The 17,907-nt window shown below is 45.7% G+C and overlaps 1 protein-coding gene across 1 annotated transcript; it reads left to right on the top strand.

Moving 5' to 3' along the window:
• Positions 1 to 5,428: 5,428 nt before the first annotated feature.
• Positions 5,429 to 16,771, top strand: NUDT2 (nudix hydrolase 2). Its single transcript, XM_082260505.1, has 3 exons — positions 5,429 to 5,505; positions 8,109 to 8,238; positions 16,386 to 16,771. Exons 2-3 carry the CDS (start codon positions 8,124 to 8,126, stop codon positions 16,703 to 16,705), a joined length of 435 nt encoding a protein of 144 aa, XP_082116631.1. The 5' UTR covers positions 5,429 to 5,505; positions 8,109 to 8,123; the 3' UTR covers positions 16,706 to 16,771.
• The last annotated feature ends 1,136 nt before the right edge of the window (positions 16,772 to 17,907 follow it).

Below are 17,907 nucleotides of genomic sequence, written 5' to 3'. Positions count from 1 at the left end.
CGTACTGATCGAGTAGCTTCCATACTATCCAAGCTGCTGACCTTGATCAAGCATGCAGGGCAGGAGTTCTGACTTGCTGCATGTTTGTGTTCAATCCAGAGATGGCCACAACCAACATTTTCAGAAGAATCACCAAAGTCAGCAATGACAGCTTATGATTTTTTTCATCAGAGCTTCCCTTAAAAGCCCCAACTTAACTGAAATATCACAAAGTTACATTACATTCAATGCTCTGCACCCCAGCATGTTGAGACAAGCTGCAGTATGCAGACCACAATGTAGTGTTTAGTGTGAACAGGCACAAAGTAAACAATTGTTTTCTCCTTGCATTAAGTTGATCATCATACACATTGAGGGCTCCTGCAGCTTGCTGTAAGCATGGGAGTCGACAACTCCTGGTGAAGATGACAAAAACCAATGCCCACTCTATGCATCAGTGGCAGCAACCCCTGACGCCTGCTCTACGCACTGGTGAAGGCAACTGCCGACGCCTGCTCTACACACTGGTGAAGGCAACTGCCGACGCCTGCTCTACACACTGGTGAAGGCAACTCCCGACGCCTGCTCTACGCACTGGTGAAGGCAACTGCCGACGCCTGCTCTACGCATTGGTGAAGGCAACTGCCGACGCCTGCTCTACGCATTGGTGAAGGCAACTGCCGACGCCTGCTCTACGCACTGGTGAAGTCAACTCCCGACGCCTGCTCAACGCACTGGTGAAGTCAACTCCCGACGCCTGCTCTACGCACTGGTGAAGTCAACTCCCGACGCCTGCTCTACGCACTGGTGAAGGCAACTCCCGACGCCTGCTCTACGCACTGGTGAAGGCAACTCCCGACGCCTGCTCTACGCACTGGTGAAGGCAACTCCCGACGCCTGCTCTACGCACTGGTGAAGGCAACTCCCGACGCCTGCTCTACGCACTGGTGAAGGCAACTCCCGACGCCTGCTCTACGCACTGGTGAAGGCAACTCCCGACGCCTGCTCTACGCACTGGTGAAGGCAACTCCCGACGCCTGCTCTACGCACTGGTGAAGGCAACTCCCGACGCCTGCTCTACGCACTGGTGAAGGCAACTCCCGACGCCTGCTCTACGCACTGGTGAAGGCAACTCCCGACGCCTGCTCTACGCACTGGTGAAGGCAACTCCCGACGCCTGCTCTACGCACTGGTGAAGGCAACTCCCGACGCCTGCTCTACGCACTGGTGAAGGCAACTCCCGACGCCTGCTCTACGCATTGGTGAAGGCAACTCCCGACGCCTGCTCTACGCTATAGTGAAGGCAACTCCCAACACTTACTCTACGCATTGGTGAAGACAACTTCTGATGCCTGCTTTACGCATTGGTGGAGACAACTTCTGATGCCTGCTTTACGCATTGGTGGAGACAACTTCTGATGCCTGCTTTACGCATTGGTGGAGACAACTTCTGATGCCTGCTTTACGCATTAGTGAAGACAACTTTGTTCTGACACCTGCTCTACGCACTGGTGAACACAACTCCGGACACCTGCTATATGCATTAAAGATGACAACTCCTGATACCCACACTATGTATCAGAGGTGATAAATCCTAGTGCCCTCTCTAATTATTGGTGATGACAACTCTAGATACCCACTCTATGTATCAGGAGGAGACAATTCCTGCATCTACGCATTGGTGATCTATGCATGAAATAATCTCAAGCTATATGAATTTGTGGCGACAAGTCCAGACACCTGCTCTACGCATCGGTGACAACTCCTGATGCTCTCTTTGTATTAGTGGTGACAACAACTATTGCCCACTCTACGCATTAGTGACCACAACTCCTGATGCCCACTGTGCGTAACGTAGGTAACAACTCCTAATGCCACCTCTATTCATTGGTGCCAATAACTCCTGGTGCCCTCTCTACGCATTGATGGCGACTTCTCTCGATGCCCACTCTAGGTATCAGAGGTGACAACTCCTGATGCCCACTCTAGGTATCAGAGGCGACAACTCCTGATGCCCACTCTAGGTATCAGAGGCGACAACTCCTGATGCCCACTCTAGGTATCAGAGGCGACAACTCCTGATGCCCACTCTAGGTATCAGAGGTGACAACTCCTGATGCTCACTCTAGGTATCAGAGGTGACAACTCCTGATGCTCACTCTAGGTATCAGAGGTGACAACTTCTGATGCCCACTCTTTATAGCAGAGATGACAACTTCTGGCTGCCTATGGTTTAAAAGCTGCTTAGGAAAGTATAATTAAAATGTATAATTAAAGCCGCCCCATCAGCGTGATGTTACACTCTTACTCTATGTATTGGAACAAAACCAGCTCTGCCAGTGTGTGGGGATGGTCCACATACTGAGTAATTCCAATTTACTGAACATTATTGTGTTGGAAGGAACACCCAGGGACGGACACACTCAGTATATATAGAGGTGTTTCTGCTGCATGGAAAGCAAATTAAATCAGGTTATTGGATTTTCTGCAGACATGAAGATAAACATGAAAGGTGACCTGACTGATAACCGGATTTATAACATTCATTGGGGGATGAATCAGTCATATTTATTATAAAGTGAAGGACACAGCACGCCCATATACAAGGGACAGCTCAGATCAGTGCATTGCCTTATTGGAGCACTGACACGTATATTAGTGTTCCTATTATAACCAGCTAAACGCAGAATATCACAGCTGATACCGACAGCTGTCCCAAACAGCAAATGGCTGAGACCCCCCCACCCCCCCCCCCCTTACACCTCCACGACATTCAGAATAAAGTTACAGCTTACAGTAACCCTTTCCTTCTACAATTCCTGAACTTTCATCATCATGAGAGCCCCAATACCCCCGGAGAACCAGGTGCAAGAATATGGTAATCTTGACTTTTGTTGTTAAAGTCAGGGCCTAGCCCCACCCCTCCCACTTACTGCAACACCACCTGTAGGTGCTGATCTGCAAGGCCTCATTCACACTGCGATGCGTTTTGTTGCTGTGCTACATGTATAAGCCAAAGTGGGCCAACTCAGCAGCCCACCCTACCTCCAATGAGCTTTAGCTTCCCCCCTTCCACTGGTGCACCAGAGTAGTACACCCTACCCCCAGCATTCCAACCCACCCTACCCATCCCCCAACATTTCACAGCATTCATCACTACCCACAGCACAAAAAGCAACCTAACCTTTCCCAACTACCCAGTCCTACTCATAGCACCCTACAGCAGTCCACACTTTCCCCTGACACCTCAAAGTACTTCACCCACCCCAAAATAGCCTACACTACCCCCCCCCCCACACCCTCCTTGCCGGTACCCCAAGGCGTCCTAACTTTCCCTTCTCAAAGTAACTTACCCTACCTATAGCACCCCATAATATCAACCGCACCCCTAAAGCAGCCCAATCTTCCAGTGGCAAGCCAAAGTTACCCAATGTGCCTACATACAGTACCTCAAAGTGGCCAATCCTACCTATGGCACCCCAAAGTGGATTACCACGCCTATGCCACTGCAAAGTAGTCCATTTCCAAGGCACCCAAAGCACCCCACATTATCTGCAGCCCTACAGACTAAACACAGCAGCCCACATCTACAGCACCCCAAACTATCCACAGCACCCCACATTATCTACAACAGCCCATGCTATCTACAGCACCCTAAAGCAGCCCACACTATCCACAGCACCCCAAAATATCTACAACTGCCTACATTACCCCACACTATCCACAGCACCCCGAAGCAGCCCACACTATCCACAACACCTCAAAGCACCCCACAATATCCATAGCACCCCTAATTTGTCACAGCTCTCTACACTATGTGTAGTGCCAAAAAACACCCCACATTATCTACAGCGCCCCAAAGCATCTCACATTATCTACAGCACCCCAAAGCATCTCACATTCTCTACAGCACCCCAAAGCATCTCACATTCTCTACAGCACCCCAAAACATCTCACATTCTCTACAGCACCCCAAAACATCTCACATTCTCTACAGCACCCCAAAACATCTCACATTCTCTACAGCACCCCAAAACATCTCACATTATCTACAGCACCCCAAAACATCTCACATTCTCTACAGCACCCCAAAACATCTCACATTATCTACAGCACCCCAAATCAGCCCACACTATCTACAGCACTCCAAAGCATCTCACATTATCTACAGCACCCCAAAGCATCTCACATTATCTACAGCACCCCAAAGCATCACACATTATATACAGCACCCCAAAGCATCACACATTATATACAGCACTCCAAAGCATCTCACATTATCTACAGCACCCCAAAGCATCACACATTATATACAGCACCCCAAAGCATCTCACATTATCTACAGCACCCCAAAGCATCTCACATTATCTACAGCACCCCAAAGCATCTCACACTATATACAGCACCCCAAAGCATCTCACACTATATACAGCACCCCAAAGCATCACACACAATATACAGCGCCCCAAAGCATATCACATTATATACAGCACCCCAAAGCATCCCACACAATATACAGCGCCCCAAAGCATATCACATTATATACAGCACCCCAAAGCATATCACACAATATACAGCGCCCCAAAGCATCACACACAATATACAGCACCCCAAAGCATCCCACACTATGTACAGCACTCCAAAGTATCTCACATTATATACAGCACCCCAAAGCATCCCACACTATATATATATATATATATATATATATATATACACAGCACCCCCAAAGCACCCCACATTATCTACAGCAGCCCAATCTTCCACTGGCAACCCAAAGTTGCCCAATGTGCCTACAGTACCTCAAAGAGGCCAATCCTACCTATGGCACCGCACAGCAGTCCATCATATCCTAGACACCTTACAGCTCTGCAAAGTAGTCCAACCATCTGACAGCACCCCGACCTTCCATCTCACAGCACCCCCATACTATGTCCATGCCCTCCAGCACACAGTGCTGTGTCCCCCCCGTACAGGCCCAACATACTCCCGCCTTATAGTCCCCCCCACCCCGGTGCAGTGAGTGGGGGAAGGGTGGTGGAATGTCTGACCTGTGCGGGAAGCGGACGACTCTCGGTCTCCGGGAAGGAGAAGAAGCGCCGGGCTCCCCGCTCTCCCCGCTCTGCCTCCAACCGTCACCGAGCACACAGCTGTCCCCGTCACCATGACAACGCCGCTCCTGCCAGTCCAGCCAATCACAAGCGGACGTGGGCGGGCCTCCTATCCTTCACCGACTTCCGTACTCTCACTATCCGAGCGATAATTTATTATTTTATTATTTTATTATTTTTTTATATCTTTTACATTACAATGACACCCCATGTCTACCAACAGCGACACTTCACTCAAACACGAATGTGTTTAATGGAATTTCTGAGCGTAACGGCGCCTCATTTGGCCGCTTTCCCCGTTATGTGCCCTCAGTCAACATGGCCGCCGCTCAGCCACTTTCTCAGTCACGTGTGGCAGAAACGCGGCGACGTCTTTCCGGGTTGAGGGGCGCATGCGCATTGAGGCGAGGAGCTGGTATGTATGGGAAGTGGGAGAGGGTTGTTACATTGTATCAGTGTGTGCTGATTACTGGCCGTGTGTCCTCCATTGAACTAAAGGGGAACAGCATCGGGGCCTGATAGAGAGGAGACCAGCTTCACCAGGAGTCATAGTGACAACATGTTCCAATCAGCCTTATTACAGCACATGGAAGGCCTGGACTGTTCCTTTAAATATATATCTGTCAGCAAGACTCAGTCATCACCTCAGTGCCAGCCTAGAACACCCAACTTCTTATACTTCCCACCACCAGTGCTTATTACATGTCCCTCATTACCAGGACCTCCTTTACTGCTGTCATATGAGTGACAATTACTCTGTCATACAAAACTGGACCCCCAATGAATGTTCTATCATTGTAAGACGCATAAAGCTTCCTTTTGGTGGTATTTCGAAAACCACCGGGGACTTTTTATTTTATTTTTTACCATATCAAAGAAATAAGACCAAAATCTGTTCCACTTACTCCCTATTATAATAAAAATCTCCGAACAGAACAAAGGGAGGGCCCCAAATCACCCCTTTGTGGGAAGGAGAGATGAAGGGGTTAAAGTACTGGTCATATTCATGGGGGGGGGGGGGGTAACGCACAAGTCATACAGTGAGGGGGGGGGGGGGTGGAGATGAAGGGGTTAATGTATAGGTCACATACAGTGGGGGATGGGAAAGATGAAGGGGTTAATGTATAGGTCACATATAGTGGGGGGAGGTGAAGGGGTTAATGTTCATGGCATGGTACAAACTCTTTCCCACACTTTGTACATCTATGAGGGCCATTCACATTTCCGCATTCACATAACATGGGTTAGGCTTCATATACACTGTGTACAGTACAGTGTGCATGGAGTGTGAGGGGGGGAGGGGGGGGGGGCGTACATTTCTAAATGAGGAATTACCCTGACACATTCCCACCCACATAGTAGCCTGGGGACACATCCATTGCAGTGGGAGGCTGTGTGTGTGCTGCGCCTGTGCCTCCCTTATGCTGGCTATTTACTCTGCACACCCTCCTGTACTCTGTACACCCTCCTGTACTCTGCACACCCTCCTGTACTCTGCACACCCTCCTGTACTCTGCAGAGCCTCCTTTACTCTGCAGAGCCTCCTTTACTCTGCAGAGCCTCCTGTACTCTGCGCACCCTCCTGTACTCTGCAGAGCCTCCTGTACTCTGCGCACCCTCCTGTACTCTGCGCACCCTCCTGTACTCTGCAGAGCCTCCTGTACTCTGCACACCCTCCTGTACTCTGCGCACCCTCCTGTACTCTGCGCACCCTCCTGTACTCTGCAGAGCCTCCTGTACTCTGCGCACCCTCCTGTACTCTGCGCACCCTCCTGTACTCTGCAGAGCCTCCTGTACTCTGCACACCCTCCTGTACTCTGCGCACCCTCCTGTACTCTGCGCAGCCTCCTGTACTCTGCGCAGCCTCCTGTACTCTGCGCAGCCTCCTGTACTTTGCAGAGCCTTCTGTACTCTGCGCACCCTCCTGTACTCTGAGCACCCTCCTGTACTCTGCGCACCCTCCTGTACTCTGCAGAGCCTCCTGTACTCTGCGCAGCCTCCTGTACTCTGCGCAGCCTCCTGTACTCTGCGCAGCCTCCTGTACTCTGCAGAGCTTCCTGTACTCTGCAGAGCTTCCTGTACTCTGCAGAGCCTCCTGTACTCTGCGCAGCCTCCTGTACTCTGCAGAGCCTCCTGTACTCTGCGCGCCCTCCTGTACTCTGCGCGCCCTCCTGTACTCTGCGCACCCTCCTGTACTCTGCGCGCCCTCCTGTACTCTGTACAACCTCTGGTACTCTGTACATCCCCTTTAGGCTCAATGTACACTAGCATCTCTTAAACCTGAGTTTAGGAGCTTTTGGCCTTTTTTTTTTTTTTTTTTGTCGAAGCTCCTAAACTCCATATAAGTCTATGGTCCATGTACACATAGGATTTTATGATCTTACAGGAGCTGCTGAGGTTAGAGGAGGTTCAACCTCTCCTAACCTCTCTCTCCTGAACGCGGAAGAATCGCTTTCAGGATAGGAACATTTTGACTGCCGGCCGCAAAACACGTAAAATCGCAGTTCGATTTTGCTGCAATTTTGCCACACTTTGCATTTTTCCAGGACCGCGGTCAAAGGAGTTCAAGTGTACATGAATCATTACCCTGTACACCCTCCTTTTACCCTTTATACCTCCTTTACGCTGTACACCCTTCTTTACGCTGTGCGCCCCCTTTGCTCTGTACGCTTCTTTCACCCTGTATGCTTCTTTCACCCTGTATGCTTCTTTTACCCTGTACGCTTCTTTCACCCTGTACGCTTCTTTCACCCTGTACGCTTCTTTCACCCTGTACGCTTCTTTCACCCTGTACGCTTCTTTCACCCTGTATGCTTCTTTCACCCTGTACACCCCCCTTTAACCTGTAAACCACCATTAACCTGTACGCCTGCTTTACTCTGTACACCACCTGGCAGCCATGTGCATGAAGCCTTACTGTAATAGATAGGTTTTTCACATGCTGTAATGTTATCCAGTAATAAAAAATGGCCTGTGTATTTATATCACCCTCCTGGGTTGTAATCTTCTTTGTTTCAGCGTGTCGTGGGGAAGATGACACTGAGGGCGTGTGGATTAATCATCTTCCGGAGAGTTCCACCGGCGAGCGACATTGAATTCCTCTTAATGCAGACTTCTTATGGGATACATCACTGGACTCCACCTAAAGGTACCCTCTGTGGGCTGCTACAGCTGCTGTGTTATATCTCTATTACATATCTGTTCATTTATTTTTAGGCAGACTTTCCTGGCATAGCGGAGAATCGCTCGCAGTGACAGCGTTCAAGTGGAACTCTTTGCAGCAAGTGGGACTCCATGCAGACAGTTAATCCCATACAGTAAAGTGTATCTAAACCCAAGAACAAAAATGTATTATATTGCATCTCGCCAGTCCTTAGATGCGGTGGCGTCATTCGTTTTAATTTTTCAGACTAAGTTCTTTTTCTGAAAACTACAGAAAATACCTGTAGATCCTACCAGAAATTCAGCGTCCTTCTAACTTCCTGTGGAGTGAACTGAAATTTCAAACAATGTTATCAGCTTTCACTGCTTAAGTGCCGGTTCACATTTGTGCAATCACAGAGATCGCATGTAATTCGGAGCGCACTGCTCCTAAAATTCGATGCAATCTCTGTGCGGTGCAAATTCAGCCATACAGTTTGTATGGCTTAATTCACACCGCAATAGCACCTAACTCGCACAGGACCCTTTTTTTGGTCCGCGGAAAAATCGGATCGCATGATGGTTCACACTAGTGCGATCCGATTCTGTGCGAACTTGCAGATCGCACTGCGATATTCGATCTGATCTGGGGGTGTCATTAACTTTTAACCACTTTACCACTAGAGCATTTTGCTGTCTTACGTCTGGGCCACTTTTTGCGATACGGTGCTGTGCGACTTTAACTGACAATTGCGCGGTCGTGCGACGCCGTACCCAAACGAAATTTACGTCCTTTTTTTCCCACAAACAGAGCTTTCTTTTGGTGGTATTTGATCACCTGTGCGATTTTTACTTTTTGCGCTATAAACAAAAAAAGAGCGTTTATTTTGAGAAAATAACAATATTTTTCACATTTTTTTATATGAAATTGCCCCCAAAAAAGATGTAAAAAACAATTTTTTTTAAAATTTTTGGCCAATTTGTTTTCTGCTACCTATGTTTGGTAAAAAAAATCGCAATAAGCGTATTTTGATTGGTTTGCGCAAAAGTTATTGCGTTTACTAACAAAGGGAAAGATTTTTGTCATTTTTGGTGTTTTTTTTTAACGCGTAATGGCGGCGATCTGCAATTTTTTTTTGCGGGACTGCGACATTGCGGCGGACAGATCGGACCCTTGACTGACATTTTTGACACTTTTGGGGGTACCAGTGACATTACTGCAGTAATCAGTGCTATACATATGCACTGTTACTGTAAAAATGACACTGGCAGGGAAGGAGTTAACTTTATTGGAGAGGGAGGGGTTAATGTATGCCTGGTGCTTACTGACGTGTGGGGGGGGAGGTGACTTTGTGAGACAGGGACAGATCGGATGTCCAGCTATGCTGAACACTCCGATCTGTCACTCCCTGTCACTGAGGAGATCCGCCCGCTTGTGTTTACACAGGCGGGCGGATCTCCACACTAGATCCCCGACGATCGGGGCAGAGCAGCGGCGATCGACGCTGCTCCTCCCCTGGCCCGACTCCCGCTGTCAATGAAAACAGCGGGAGCGAGGCTCCGGCGGCGCGCGAGCGCCGCCTACAGGGGAGGAGTCTGACGACGTAGGTCTACGTCGTCAGACGGGAACGAGCCACTTTGCCGCAGTACTATTATAGTACTTAGCGGTAAAGTGGTTAATTGACACCCGCAGTGTATCGCATATGGCAGTGTGAACTGCCAGGGGTGCGGATGCGATGCGGGAACATGCTGTATATTCGCAGCGTTCCCGCATCGCACAAATGTGAACCAGCACTTAATCTGTGAAGTAAAATACATCCCCCGTGTAGTGGAAAGGTTGATGTTGGAATCAGGAGGACAGTCTAAGGTGAAAACGCTAGATACAATACAGTGAGTGAGCGTTGTCATTTCTAGAACAGGAAGTTCAATACTGGCAGGATCACCAGGTAGAAAGGCTGAAAAAAAGATAATGCATGTCTAAGGATTGGTAAACTGCAACTTACATTTTTGGGGGGTGTAGAGACACATTCAATTTACAAACCAGATTGCAAAAAAGTTGGGACGCTGTACAAATTGTGAATTAAAACAGAATGCAATGATGTGGAAGTTTCAAATTTCAATATTTTATTCAGAATACAACATAGATGACATATCACATGTTTAAACTGAGAAAATGTATCATTTTAAGGGAAAAATAAGTTGATTTTAAATTTCATGGCATCAACACATCTCAAAAAAGTTGGGACAAGGCCATGTTTACCACTGTGTGGCATCCCCTCTTCTTTTTATAACAGTCTGCAAACGTCTGGGGACTGAGGAGACAAGTTTCTCAAGTTTAGGAATAGGAATGTTGTCCCATTCTTCTCTAATACAGGCTTCCAGTTGCTCAACTGTCTTAGGTCTTCTTTGTTGCATCTTCCTCTTTATGATGTGCCAAATTTTACTATGGGTGAAAGATCTGGACTGCAGGCTGGCCATTTCAGTACCCGGATCCTTCTTCTACGCAGCCATGATGTTGTAATTGATGCAGTATGTGGTCTGGCATTGTCATGTTGGAAAATGCAAGGTCTTCCCTGAAAGAGACAACGTCTGGATGGGAGCATATGTTGTTCTAGAACTTGGATATACATTTCAGCATTGATGGTGCCTTTCCAGATGTGTAAGCTGCCCATGCCACTCATGCAACCCCCATACCATCAGAGATGCAGGCTTCTGAACTGAGCGCTGATAACGACTTGGGTTGTCCTTGTCCTCTTTAGTCCGGATGACATGGCGTCCCAGTTTTCCACAAAGAACTTCAAATTTTGATTTGTCTGACCACAGAACAGTTTTCCACTTTGCCACAGTCCATTGTAAATAAGCCTTGGCCCAGAGAAAACGCCTGCGCTTCTGGATCATGTTTAGATTTGGCTTCTTTTTTGGCCTATCGAGTTTTAGACGGCAACGGTGAATGGCACGGTTGATTGTGTTCCCCGACAATGTTTTCTGGAAGTATTCCTGAGCCCATGTTGTGATTTCCATTACAGTAACATTCCTGTATGTGATGCAGTGCCATCTAAGGGCCCGAAGATCAGGGGCATCCAATATGGTTTTCCGGCCTTGACCCTTACGCACAGAGATTGTTCCAGATTCTCTGAATCTTTGGATGATATTATGTACTGTAGATGATGAGAACTCCAAACTCTTTCAAATTTTTCTCTGAGAAACTCCTTTCTGATATTGCTCCACTATTTTTCGCCGCAGCATTGGGGGAATTGTCCATCTTGACTTCGGAGAGACACTGCCACTCTGAGAGACTCTTTTTATACCCAATCATGTTGCCAATTGACCTAATAAGTTGCAAATTGGTCCTCCAGCTGTTCCATATATGTACATTTAACTTTTCCGCCCTCTTAGTGCTACCTGTCCCAACTTTTTTGGAATGTGTAGCTCTCATGAAATCCAAAATGAGCCAATAGTTGACATGACATTTCAAAATGTCTCAATTTCAACATTTGATATGTTATCTATATTATATTGTGAATAAAAAAATATAAGTTTATGAGATTTGTAAATTAGTCCATTCCTTTTTTACTTACAATTTGTACAGTGTCCCACCTTTTTTTGATTTGGGTTTTTAAGTTAACTATATACCTTTCAGGTCCACTTCAATACTGGGCATTTTTACCCCCTCTCTCCCCAGGCCAATTTTCAGCTTTCAGCGCTGTCGCACCTTGAATGACAATTGGGCGGTCATGCAACACTGTACCCATATCACATTTTTATCAGTTTTTTTTTTTTCACACAAATCAAGCTTTTTTTGGTTGTATTTAATCACCACAGTTTTTTTTTTGCCAAACAAAATAAAAAAAATACCAAAAATGTGGGTAAAAAAAAAGTTTTTCTTAGTTTCTAAAAATTTTGCAAATAAGTAATTTTTTTTCTTCACTGATGTGCGCGGATGGGCACTGATGAGACTGCACTGGTAATCTGCACTGATTGGCACTGATGAGGCTGCACTGAGGAGGTGGCCTTGATAGGCGGCAATGATAAGTTGCACTGATAAGCTTCACTGATTGGCTCTGATGATCAGTACCCTGATTATCAGTGTAAACAATGACACAGTGTGGGAGGAAAGGACAGCCGATAACCGGCAAGTTTGTTTATATGTGATTTGACATAGGTAAACACATAGTAAAGGGCCACTGTGATTGGCCCTTTACCACGATCTTTGATCAGCTGTGTCCAAAGAACACAGCGATCACAGAGCATGCCCAGGGGGCACACGGATGGCAGGGTTCTTGATGCATAGATGCCCTCCTAGAACTGGAAGCCCGCGCTGTAGCCATCTTTTAGCTATAGCGCAGGCAGGAAGAGGTTAAACAAGGTGTACAATGTCTTTACAGTTTGTTGTCCTGAGAAAGCAGCCACAGCCTGAGTAGAAAAGCCTTTCCCTTGGCAGCAGAGAAAAACCCTTGCTCTCTGTGTGGAAGCAGTGGTTTCTCTGCAGAGATCCGGCATGGAGATGTCTATTAATGTTACATCCTAGAAATAAGAATGTAGTAAAGGAAGTCAGAATGTTAATCCAAATGTCCTCTGTCTGTTGGAAGTGATTTGAGCGTCTATAAAGCCGCCTGGTCACTTCCACATGCACCTGAAACTGCTGGCCCCCCACCTGACTACCTCCACCATGTACATTCACTGATCATCCCTGTGGTGAGTGAACCCGAAAACATTGAGCATTTCCTCACTTTTGCTTTAAATAGTTTCATTACCCATCTGCTATGGCTGGGGAAAAAGCTAATTAAGCATGATATGTGCTAAAAGAGGAACTTCACCCCCCTCAATACATTTTTTTTCCCCCCTGCTTACCTGATGTTGGGTTGTCCTCAATTCAGATTCTTACCCACCAGCAGATCCAGCATTGTTTTGAGATCCTCTTCTCTGCAGCCGCCACCCTGGGTCATCGGGAGGCTGCCAGCTCTACTGGGTTCAGGCGCCACAGGGGAACTTGGTGACGTGGAACCCAAGTGGCGGCTGCAGAGAAGAAGATTTTAACAGGACAGCTCTGGATCTGCTGGGTGGGTGAGTATCTGAACTGAGGACAACCCGGCATCAGGTAGGCAGGGGGAAAAAATAGGGAGGGAGGATGAAATTATACATTGTTAGGCTGCACTTCACCTCCTTTAGTGAATGGAATGACTTTAGGGCTCCCGCTGGTTCACGTCACATATCCCAGGATGCACTGGGGGTACTGACATCATTTGTCTAGGTGATCAGGGAGGGGTGGGGGGAGTTCAGAAAGCTAAATAATTAAAAAGTAAAGAGACAAAATTACAAAGTAAAGAGACAAAAAAAAGGATATTTGTGTTGCAGAGGGTGGCAGTCTTTGAAGGGGCAAACAAGTTTTAAGGGGTAAGATTTGTGACGGAGGCGGGTATGAGACCCCTGGCCTTCTCATCCAACTCGTGACCAAGGACCAGGCAATCTCACACCCTGCCGTCACTTGTGTAACAATGCCACTCTCAGCTGCGCCCGGCACAAAGATTCTTCCAGCTTGCGGGACCACAATCTAGATGCCAGCAGACTGAGAACGATTGTCACGGGGTTAATTAAACGATTAACCCTTTCTCTGCCACCACCGCTATGTTTGAGCCCAGCGGACGCTCGTAATTTTAGAAATACCAATTATGACTTTAGAATAATCATCTGTAACACACACTGTCACCTCAGACAGGAACGTTCAGAGGGTTTATTCTATACAGTAGCGCTCTTCAGGAGACAGGTTCTTTGGGGTAGTTTGCGTTAAGAGCTTAGAGACAAAATTAACACTTTTCAAAATAAGGTTTAATTATAAAAAAGGTTAAAAATTGGTGCAAATAAAAATATTTACAGAAAAATGGGTTACACAGAAATAGAGACACAGTTCAGCAATTTAGAAAAATCTGAGAAAGAATTGGAAATTAAATACTTGCATTCAAAAGTCCTGGGTGTTTCAGAGTTCAGAGGCTGAACATGTGTGATCGGTTCTTCCCTTGTGCGATGTTACTGCTTGATGTTAAAATTAAGAAATGAAAAAACCATCTGCTTATTTCCTTTTCTCTGAGACTGCAGGGGGTGTCACCAGAGATCCTTGACCAATAAACACAGTGGCCCTGGGTGGCCCTAGGCTCAGACCCTGGCAAAGAACCTCCCGCTTAGACAGATTTTATAACAGAATTCATATCTTGAAAGATGTAATGGTTACATTCTTGAAACTGATATTTTATTGTACGGCATTGAATTTCACATCCATGGACACAAAACACAGGTTATCTCGTAATAACCTCTGACCCGTAAGGCATCTAGCTTGCCCTTCCCTAGGAGTGAACGTGATCATGTTTGAACTTAATGCGATCTGTATTTTATTTGGCATTCATATATATATTTTATAGAGACATATCTTGTTTGTGTGTAAAGTTATGAATTTGTGGGTAACTGTGTCCAAATAACAGAGCTCTTGAATGCTCGGTTATACAACCCATTAGCCATATGGCTTTGCTCAGATTACAACATAGCTCTGGCCCTGAAGAGACATATCGGCTAGGAGGTCTGTCTGCTGTTAAGATAAGAGTTCTTTGAAGCTTGCATACTAATTAGGGTAAGGTGGGGGCTAATTTAGCTCGAGGGAGAGAGAGGGGGGGGAAGGAAAATCTCTTCTGAGTACACATCTGCTTGCTACAGCTTAAAATGAAAAGGTTGCCTGTGTCACTGGACAACATGGATGCCCGTGATGACAAAATTGGGTCCCAGCGCACAACACCATTACAAGATTCACTTTAGGTTGAGTGGCATGCAGGGTTGATATTAGGGGTCTAATAGACTCTTTTTTTTTTTGTCACTATCTTTGTGCTCTCACATAGGAGGTTTGTCACCCACATATCTATTAGCAACAAAGTTGAGTTGATTAAAGAAAAAAAAAAAGAAAAGAAACATTTAAAATACAATTATAATTGCATGGTCAGGTGCGCCTACATATACATATTAGCTCAAGCTTTACATAGTTACATAAAAAGTTGCAGCACTGTATATGCAAACAAGAATATAACTGTGAAAAATATACGACGAGTGATAAAATATCTCAAATCACAATAAAATGTCCATAATTGAATCCAGGTGAAAGAGAGGAAGTACAAAGTTGCAACTTTGCATTTCCTTCTTTTTCACCTGGATTCAATTATGGACATTTTTATTGTGATTTGAGATATTTTATCACTCTTCGTATATTTTTCACAGTTATATTCTTGTTTGTATATACAGCACTGCAACTTTGTATATTTTTCACACTAGTGTTTGCATATTGGGACATATTGAATGCTGCTGATATTTGAATATTTGGGCGCTGACATCACTATTATTATTCTACATAGTTACATGGTCAGTCTGGCTGAAAATAGACACAAAACCATCTAGTTCAACCAAGTAACCTCTAGTAAATGCAATTCTCTGTTTTTGTATTATTGTTCATCAATTGCTTTAGCTGCACTATTCAATGCATTTTGCATGTTCTTTTGTTTTGGAGATGTAGAATTAAGAAGTGGTCAGGGTCAGTTTTCATTTAGCCCCAAATGCAACTTTAGAGAAGTTCTCCAAGAGCAATTTATAACTCTGGCTGTAACTTTGTAATAAACCTATCTTGCTGCACCTGTTTAGCATTAATTTGCTTTGTGACAAGATTGATAATGTCCTCTATAATGTTTGGGGGAGTTGTACCTAATCTTCTGGCCTAGAAGGTGCGTTTTAACGTGTGCACAAAATGCAACAACGGCTCTTGCAGCGTGAGGGTTAAGGCTGTCAGTTCATATTAATAGGCTGCCAACAAACCAGAATATATTAAAAAAAGAGGCACACTGACATTTTTATTGCTGTACTGTGAGTTATGGTCTGCTGAAATGGAGGTGTGTTGGGTTGCCATTAAAAATAATTGGCATTGCAATGCGCTATTGCACATAATGTGCATTAATACGCATTGCCATTGCACTGGAGAGGTGTAACTGGGACTTTATTTCACATCTATGGTCAGGAGGCAGAGATATGCAAGTCATTCTTGTGGCCAGCTCTGTATCTTGAATCCAGCATGTGTACAGGTGTTGTAGGCTGGTGGTTAATGTTGATCGTGTTGTCATTATTTTTCAGGTCATGTGGACCCTGGTGAGGATGACATGACTACGGCTCTGCGGGAAACTGAAGAAGAAGCGGGCCTACACGCCAGCCAGTTCAGCGTGGTAGACGGGTTTCGGAAGGAATTAAATTACAACGTAAAAAACAAAGCAAAAACTGTAATTTACTGGCTAGCGGAGCTAAGAGACCCAAGCGCTCAGGTGAAACTCTCCAACGAGCATCAAGCCTTCCGCTGGCTGCCATTACGAGAGGCCTGTGAATACTCCGGGTACCAGGATATGCAGGACACACTGAACGATGCCTATCGGTTCCTGCAGGGGGACCCCAAACAATGAGCCAGCCTCCAATAACTGTTCCCTTTATATGCAGTGGCTGGATCAATAAAGCTGAAGTTTATTTTTTCTTTCCTGGTTCCTTCTTACCCCCCCCCCCCCCATTACATGCTAATGAAAATTATGAATAAAAGCCTTTCCATTTTAATTTAATATGTTATTTTCGACCCAGGGTGTCATCACTAGGTCTCTTTGCTTCTTTAGGCAATGCAGGCAGATTATAGCGGGTGGGAGGGCTTGGCAGGGTGCTGTACATAACTTCTTAGAAACATCAGAGCACCCTGCCTCCATGATTAAAAGAATTAAAATCAAATGAATGAAAGGGATGGGCATGGGACAGTCAGGCTTGGGAGGAAAGAGCTAGATCATGTCCAGAAATCTCTGGATTAAAGGTAAATGTTGCAGCAAAAGCTGGTATTGTATCTTTTAATGGGCTGTTCATTTTAATCATACTTTTCTTGTACTGACATTTAGGAACTGGGAGGACTGGTTCCCGGTCACCTGATCGCTGTGATCGCTTGTAATTGGTTATCACAAGGATCAGTCACTATGCAGCCTGCCTCCCTGTTTTGTTTTGTTTTTTTTCTCCTCTTGAATGGAGAAAAAGATACAATGTAACTTTTTTTTTTTTTTTTTTTTTTAGATTTTGTGTCAGTTTATTTTAGGTAAAATAAAAAAAGAAAATCCACACTATTGTCTCTAAGCCTTACTGCCATGACAAACAACAAATAACACACACATACTGTATGTGGTATCACTGTGATCATCAGGAGTATGATAATTTGTTCTGGGCTGTTCTTTGGTGGTCAAGGCATGGTAATAGCAAGAACTAAGTATGACAAAATCAGAAAAAGAATGCCAGCTTAATTCACCAACCAATTTGCTAACCAACCGAATTAACCCATCTAACAGTATTCGTCAAAAACAGGGGTTTAGTTAGCACACATTTGCAAACGTATATGTAAGCTGCAGGGCCACTTCACAGCACCCTGTATTACCTGCAGTCCTAACTCTTGTAAATTTATGAGAGTCTCCACAGTGGAAGCACATGCACTCTAACAGATAGATAGGGGACAGGTGAGCCTGGAGGTAGCCCATTGAACTGGGAATATTTTCTGATTTTTGTCTCGCATGTGTTGCCCTTCCATGTGCTCTTTGCTATGAAGGCCAGTTATAGGTGGGGGCAGGGGCCATCCTTGTTGTTG

Source organism: Pelophylax lessonae, assembly GCF_965119305.1.
Source record: "Pelophylax lessonae genome assembly, chromosome: 1".
Taxonomy (NCBI): domain Eukaryota; kingdom Metazoa; phylum Chordata; class Amphibia; order Anura; family Ranidae; genus Pelophylax; species Pelophylax lessonae.
Note: the sequence above shows the minus strand (reverse complement) of the source record. Positions and strands in the feature narration are given on the sequence as shown.

What these genes read in the sequence shown, in the direction of transcription:
- NUDT2 (XM_082260505.1), top strand. Translation starts at nt 8,124, where the DNA reads ATGACACTGAGGGCGTGTGGATTAATCATCTTCCGGAGAGTTCCACCG. An exon ending in TCACTGGACTCCACCTAAAG is followed by an intron (nt 8,239 to 16,385) that starts GTACCCTCTGTG and finishes ATTATTTTTCAG; the next exon opens with GTCATGTGGACCCTGGTGAG.